Genomic DNA, 8,023 nt, shown 5'->3' with positions numbered 1-8,023 from the left:
TTCACTTGGGCTCTTGCCACAGATGCTTCCCCTTGTAAGACAATTCCCTGCAAATAGTACAATCCATCATGATACTTTCCTGTAAACACTTTCTTGCCTTGCTTGAAGAATGTTACTGCAAAGTCTTCACCAACATAATTGCATCCATTCTTCTCAAGCTGCCCATACGAGATAAGATTTCTGCCCATCGTAGGCATGTATCTTACCTCTGTAAGTGTTACAATAGAACCATCCGGGTTTAGTATCTTCATCTTTTCAATTCCTTTCACTTCACTGTAAGTGTTGTTACCCATCAAGACCTTCCCTCCATCAATCTCCTTGAGATCAAACAAAGCGTCTTTGTCTGGTGCAAAGCGTCTTTGTCTGGTGTAATGTGGAAAGTACAACCAGAATCCATAACCCACTTATCTCTTGTGTTTTGTAGGCTTGCTGTTAGGACCATAGGCTGCTCTTTTTCCTGAGCAACGTTTGCAGCACTAGTAGTTTTTCTTTCCGGACAATCTACTTTAATGTGACCTTCCTTCCCGCAGACCCAACATTCTCTTGCCTTAGGCTGATTCCTCTGTCTTGACTCTGATCTCTTATCCTTACTCTTTGACATGTTGCCTCCTTGACCATTGTTTCTGTTCTCAGACCTCCCTCTGCTCACAAACAGACCTTCTGAGTTTGCTTTTGACTTGACTTTATGCTTTAGCTCAATTTCCTTAGAGTAAGCAGCACTTGTAACATCATCAATGGTTAAGGATTGTGTTTTACCGGCTCCATACCTAAGAGTGTCCCTTAGAGATTCATATGGCTCTGGTAGAGCAGACAAAATTTGAATCGCTNCTTCTCAAGCTGCCCATACGAGATAAGATTTCTGCCCATCGTAGGCATGTATCTTACCTCTGTAAGTGTTACAATAGAACCATCCGGGTTTAGTATCTTCATCTTTTCAATTCCTTTCACTTCACTGTAAGTGTTGTTACCCATCAAGACCTTCCCTCCATCAATCTCCTTGAGATCAAACAAAGCGTCTTTGTCTGGTGCAAAGCGTCTTTGTCTGGTGTAATGTGGAAAGTACAACCAGAATCCATAACCCACTTATCTCTTGTGTTTTGTAGGCTTGCTGTTAGGACCATAGGCTGCTCTTTTTCCTGAGCAACGTTTGCAGCACTAGTAGTTTTTCTTTCCGGACAATCTACTTTAATGTGACCTTCCTTCCCGCAGACCCAACATTCTCTTGCCTTAGGCTGATTCCTCTGTCTTGACTCTGATCTCTTATCCTTACTCTTTGACATGTTGCCTCCTTGACCATTGTTTCTGTTCTCAGACCTCCCTCTGCTCACAAACAGACCTTCTGAGTTTGCTTTTGACTTGACTTTATGCTTTAGCTCAATTTCCTTAGAGTAAGCAGCACTTGTAACATCATCAATGGTTAAGGATTGTGTTTTACCGGCTCCATACCTAAGAGTGTCCCTTAGAGATTCATATGGCTCTGGTAGAGCAGACAAAATTTGAATCGCTTGATCTTCATTAGAGATGTTGATGTTTAAACTGGCCAAGTCATCCACCAGTTTAAGAAACACATCCAAGTTGTCTTCTATACTTTTCTGTTCTTCAAACTTGAAACATGAAAACCTCTGCTTCAAGTAGATGCGGTTAGGTAGGGATTTTGATTGATAATCCCTTTCCAAGGTCTTCCAAACTCCCAACGCCGTGAGTTCATTCATGACCTTACGCAGTGGCACATCGCCTAAGCTCATGCAGATTAGAGTCCTTGCTCTCTTGTCTTTAGCTGGATCAAACTCAACCTTCTCCATTCCATTCTTCACTCCTGCTATTGCCTTGCCACCTTCTGCAGGAGTTGCAGACGAACTGGTTTGTTCTGTCGTAGTAACGGTCTATGGTTCCTTGAGAGTGTGCTCTAACCCCTTTAACTCCAGCTGACATCAGATCTTGAATTTCCACAGTCCAAAGTCTCCTTTACCGTCAAACTTTGCAACCTCAAACTTTTGTGTGTTTGATTCCATGATTGTTTCACGATCCTCCTCTTCTACTTGATTTATTTTAGTGTAATCACCCGCAGAACCTGATACAAGATCGCCTTATGCTTAACCTTGGTGCTTTGATACCACTTGTTAAGCTTTGATACCACTTATAAGCTCTGATACCACTTATAAGCTCTGATACCACTTGTAAGTGTTTTCACCCGATTAGTCTAACTCTGTATGAGTGTGGAAACAAGAACTAATCAACACCAGAATTTAACGAGTTCCCCTCCAAACCGGAGAGTACGTCTCGTGCAAGGACCGACCCTTGCAAATATCCACTAAAGAAATCCAAGTATAAGTTTCAGTACAATTCTCTTTTGTCTCTCAATCTAACACTCTTTGTTTCTCTCTTATAGGTACCCGACAGAAACACGACCCTGAAGCTTATTCACCTATGCTTCTAGTGTAAGAACAACCCAGAGAACAAGAACAAGAAGAATAAGAAACCTATCTATCCTGAAGCCCTTACAGACAATAGATTACCAAGAGGCTCTCTAAACCAGAAAACTCTCTCTCTAACTTGTCTCTCCCTTGCTTCTATGTTGGTGATGATCTTGGTGATCCTCAAGATAATGAATCGTGAACCCTTGCCTCTCTTTATATAGAACCTTGAAACCGCCTTATTCCAATTAGGTTTAGGATTTGCAACTCCTTCTCCTTTTTGGAAACTTGTCTTCCTTCCTTGTAAAGAGACACAAACCAACCGACTTGGTTCTGGTCCACATCCGAAAGTCCTTCACGGCCCAAACTCGGCACTGTAACAGCGATAACCCAGTTCGTAACCTTAACTGGTCTTCTGAACCCGATGACAATAATCCACAAGACTCTAATGAATTCTATCATTTGGAGAGGTGAAATGCTCGGAATTGAATCTTCAAATTTTTAAGGGAATGTTTAATATTATTCAAAAAAATCATTATATTGAATAATAATAGAATTTTAAAGAATCTAAAAATCTACATAATTGAATAACACTAGAATTTTAAGGAATCATGAGTTTATTCAAATTCTACCATTAAATTCCTAACTTCAATACCTCCCCCATCCCTTAATATTTTCTATAAAAATTCAACTAAAATTTAAAATTTCATCAAGGTCAATAGACCCATATAGTTGTTCATTGCTTTCGCCTCTGCTTGATTTTTCCTCGAGACAATTTGTAACCAGAGGAGATATGACATGTACTGGTTAGAGTTTGACGGATTCAGTTGAGCTCTTGTGGTGAAGTACGTCCAAATATGTAGACAGAGGAGCTTTGAATGTCAATGCATGACAAAGTAAAAAAAAAAAAAAGTAAAAATTATTGATAGAAAATAAAGGCTAACTTGTTGCATTATTGACCTAATTAGTTATTCGATGGAAGAAGAGTAAAATCACTAGTTTTCTTCTTAATGATTTTTGACTTTATGTTACGAATTAAACATTGGATTACTGGCTTTTATATGGCAGGGATTAGTGCTTAGGAATAAGAGAAGTGGGTTTTTGGTGTCAGTTAAGATTTGGTGGATCTTTACGGCTTTGCTGGCACAAAAGTATAATTGTCTTGACTCATCTTCAATTCAACCCACTCTCGAATTATGGAAGCGTTTCTGTATATGCAAAATACAAGTTACTACTCTCCTAATATTACACGCTCACACTTGTTATTATTAGATTTACGAACATTTTACGCATATTCGATAGACCCAACAAATGAAGCACGAACTCAAGATAGATGATGTGACCATCTTGATTTTTTTGGTATCGATAAACTTTAGATCTTGATTCTTGAAGAGATGTACAGACTATGTATTAGTATTTTTTGTGTCCTTTTTTGAATGCATGAAATGATCATTGTCGACAATGATCGAAGTATTATATGAGAAGGAAAGTATATTAGAAGATTAGAGCTAGGGGAGAGATGGTAGTCATTAAGCAAAGCAAGAAGAATTCTGATCTAAAAGAGATTATTAAGATTTTTTTTTATAAAAATGTTACTTTTACCAAGAAATAAATAAATGTTACTACCAATAAAAATTATCAATCTCCTAGTGGCAGAGTAGTTTCCCTCTACGATTTGGACCCGGGTTCGACTCTAAGCTGGTTCAGCTGTGGTTCGGAGTCTTCGTTTTGTGATTTAAACCCTCGCTTTAACATGAGCTCACTCTTAAAATTTAGCTTTAGTTTTAGTACAGAGTAGATCAGTGATATCTAATTTTCTTTTTATTATCCAAACTCATTAAACAATAAACACACCAACAACAAAAAAAATCACGCATCATTCATCAAGGAGGAGAAAAAAAAGAAAAAAGAAGCACACTAGACTACAAGGTTTTATACACAAGCCCACACAGACAAAAACGCATAAGTACTGATCAAGACGGTTTTGGTTAAGAGATTGAGAATCTTCGTCTCCTTGGCTTAGTAATATCAACACCAGCAAGATCTTCATCCAAGTTCGAAGTATCCTTAGACCCATGTCTAAACGGATTCAACTTCCCAAGTTTCTTCGAGACAGAAGAGAAAAAAGTATGTTTGCTCTTCTTATTATTACTTACCAACGACGTCGAGTTCGAAGAAGAAGTTCCTGCACCGTTCTTATTCTTCTGCATGTCCGAAACATACAACTTCATCTTCATCAGCTCACTTCTCAACGCTTCGTTCTCTTTAGCTAACGTAGTATCAGCTTGAAGCTGGCTACGTGTCTTTAAAGCTTCGGGGAGATTAACAACTACTGCTCTTTCTTCTTGTTCTTCGACTCCACTTCTTAGCTTTAACTGATCGTAGTAAAGTGCGTGAAGAACTATGTTTACTGGTAGTCTCTTGTTCTGTGAAGCGTGGAGACGTGCGTCGTACGAAAGCTTTAAAGGGTCCATTGAGCTACACACTTTCTCTCTTTCGATCTCGTCTAGGTTCGGATGAGCTTTCAAGAAGATGTCTATAGCTCTGTAGAGATCGTCGTCTGATTTTCTAGCGGATTTGGGGACAAGGTTGGCGATCGCGTTGAACTTGGAGATCGTTAGCTCTCCGTAAGTAGCGATCTCTGCTAAGTAAGAGTCAACTGTCTTAGCGACTCTCTGTAGTGTAACAGAGCAGAGTCCTCTGTTGAAGTCTCCACCGTTGAAAACACCGACGTTTTTCTCCTTTTCGACGAAACTAGAGATGATTCTTCTGACACTGTCGAGATCTAGTAACCGTTCTCCGTCGTAGGTGAAAGATGGGATCAAGAGATCGTCGACGGAGACGTGCTCGAGAACGACTGAGATCCGTTTCTCGAGCTCGTTCTTGCAGGTCAAGGTAGTANTCTTCGAGACAGAAGAGAAAAAAGTATGTTTGCTCTTCTTATTATTACTTACCAACGACGTCGAGTTCGAAGAAGAAGTTCCTGCACCGTTCTTATTCTTCTGCATGTCCGAAACATACAACTTCATCTTCATCAGCTCACTTCTCAACGCTTCGTTCTCTTTAGCTAACGTAGTATCAGCTTGAAGCTGGCTACGTGTCTTTAAAGCTTCGGGGAGATTAACAACTACTGCTCTTTCTTCTTGTTCTTCGACTCCACTTCTTAGCTTTAACTGATCGTAGTAAAGAGCGTGAAGAACTATGTTTACTGGTAGTCTCTTGTTCTGTGAAGCGTGGAGACGTGCGTCGTACGAAAGCTTTAAAGGGTCCATTGAGCTACACACTTTCTCTCTTTCGATCTCGTCTAGGTTCGGATGAGCTTTCAAGAAGATGTCTATAGCTCTGTAGAGATCGTCGTCTGATTTTCTAGCGGATTTGGGGACAAGGTTGGCGATCGCGTTGAACTTGGAGATCGTTAGCTCTCCGTAAGTAGCGATCTCTGCTAAGTAAGAGTCAACTGTTTTAGCGACTCTCTGTAGTGTAACAGAGCAGAGTCCTCTGTTGAAGTCTCCACCGTTGAAAACACCGACGTTTTTCTCCTTTTCGACGAAACTAGAGATGATTCTTCTGACACTGTCGAGATCTAGTAACCGTTCTCCGTCGTAGGTGAAAGATGGGATCAAGAGATCGTCGACGGAGACGTGCTCGAGAACGACTGAGATCCGTTTCTCGAGCTCGTTCTTGCAGGTCAAGGTAGTATCCAAGAAGACGGCACAACGGAGGAGAGAACAGAGGAAATTGATGGGGAAGAGTCCTTTATCTGAAGGTAAGAGAGACACGATTGATTCAACAAGATCTCTCTGTAGGGATCTCTCGTCGGAATCGTTATCCACGGTATCGGAAAACTTCACTCCTCTACCGGAATGGTCTCTTACGAGATCTCTTAATGATTTCTCGGTGTAGGTGATGATCGAAGAGGCTAAGGAGGATGGTTTGACTCCTCTTTGCTTCATGGAAGCTACGACGTCGGCGAAGAAGCCAACGTCTAAGATACAGAGTTCCTCTGTCCACCAGTTTGGTGGTGTTCGACATGGAAACATTGCCTCGTTGCAAGCCTTTTCAAATCAAAATCAATGATCAAAATGAACATATTAGTTACTCTTTTAGTTAATGTAACAAGAAATGCAAAACTATTATACAATTTATACTCATATCTAATTTTGCGTTACCTAAACCGTACTAACTTAAGATCCGTCTTATTTTTGTTACTACTACGTAAAAAGGGAACAAAGAAAAAAAAAACTAATAACTATACAGAATGGGGATGTAACACTTAGAAAGAAGTGAGGAAGAGTTATGAGTAAAGAAACCTTAGCAGCGACGACGTCGACACAACGGCGGACAATACCGAGATCACGAGAAATAGGAAGGAGAATCTCGCAAGACTTGAGAACAACAATAGCTCCAGAGAGGCTAGATAAAGCGACCTGAGAGAGGAAGTCTTGTGTCCGACCAGCAAGGTTGTTGTCGCAGTACTTGTCAGTCATCTGTAGAAACTCAGCGGCGCAATGAAGAGCCGCCACGTTTTGGACGGTGATCTCGAAGTTAACACCGTAACAGAATTTGGCTGCTTTCTCAAATATCTCAGGACCTCCGGGCATATCCGAGAGATCTATTCTCGTCACGTCGCTTTCTTTTGATTCCATTATTAGCTTCCTTATGTAGTTACTCTTCGCAACTAACATGAACTATACATACGATCATGAAAATAATCAGTTAAAAACGTTTAACGGACCATATTATATTGTGTTATGGTTTATACTAATACCGTCGTCGTATCATTAGTTGTATTAAAAATGACTTGTAAGTTTTTTTTTTTTTTTGTATTAAAAATAATGTGAACCAAAAACCAAGAGTTGTTGTTTACCTTATGAAGAGAGAAATTGGCTTCTCCGACCTCAACTACAACATCTGTCGGAATATCTTGAGAAAAAACCCTACAAAAGTACATATATACAGGTTAGAATTTCAAATCATCCGGTAAGTCCACCGGAACGAATCTTTTGGTGAAAGTAGACCGGTTCGTACCATTGGCCGGTTCGCTGAAGACTCGAAGACATTGAGTTCATGTTGATGGGGCTTTTTCCTTCTGTCGCCATTTTTTTTTCTGTTGCTCTGTATTGAAGGAGATGGATGCACAATTGGAGAGTTGTCTATATATTGGAATTTATTTAACGTGGGTCCTCCCAATCCACCCAAATTGCTATGTAATATTTTGTGATTGGCTTCTTCTATCTTATTATTTCTTTTATTTGTCGTTTTATGATGTAGTTCATTATCTCTTTCAGTTAACTCACTCTCACTAATCGTTGTGTTTGAATGTGTATCTTCGTCGTTTACTTTCCTTTTCACCACTTTCTTTTAACTTTTCCTTATTTGAATCTACGGGCTTGCATTGGCGGCTATTTTAGGTAATTGGGATATTTATATACCTTTACAACCTATGATAATAGACTAATAGATATCTCTTTGTATTGGTAGTATGGATGGTTTATAGCTAACATTAATAAATCAGTGTTTTAGGGCATTGAATATAATGTTGTCTTCAAAATTAAAAAGAAAGTGAGCTTACTATTGGTTATATGTCTAATTGTCTAAATACATTCGAT

General features: G+C 39.6%; 1 protein-coding gene across 4 annotated transcripts in view; it reads right to left on the bottom strand.

Annotated features, from left to right (window-relative positions):
• LOC104700434 (root phototropism protein 2-like) overlaps positions 4,218-8,023 on the bottom strand; it is an 8,591-nt gene continuing 4,785 nt past the window's right edge. The window contains exons 2-6 of one of the 4 annotated variants that reach the window (XM_010415957.2): positions 7,443-7,483; positions 7,282-7,351; positions 6,725-7,102; positions 5,344-6,469; positions 4,218-4,545 (exon numbers count right to left, since the gene is read on the bottom strand). In XM_010415957.2, the coding sequence (XP_010414259.1) occupies positions 4,403-4,545; positions 5,344-6,469; positions 6,725-7,102; positions 7,282-7,351; positions 7,443-7,483 (1,758 nt within the window). In that variant the 3' untranslated portion in view covers positions 4,218-4,402. Of the gene's footprint in view, positions 5,316-5,343; positions 6,470-6,724; positions 7,103-7,281; positions 7,352-7,442; positions 7,549-8,023 lie in introns of those variants that run through there. The other 3 variants (XM_019227485.1, XM_019227486.1, XM_019227484.1) reach the window with 3 other exon arrangements.

Source organism: Camelina sativa, chromosome 7, assembly GCF_000633955.1.
Source record: "Camelina sativa cultivar DH55 chromosome 7, Cs, whole genome shotgun sequence".
In the NCBI taxonomy this organism is placed as follows: Eukaryota; Viridiplantae; Streptophyta; class Magnoliopsida; order Brassicales; family Brassicaceae; genus Camelina; species Camelina sativa.
Note: the sequence above shows the minus strand (reverse complement) of the source record. Positions and strands in the feature narration are given on the sequence as shown.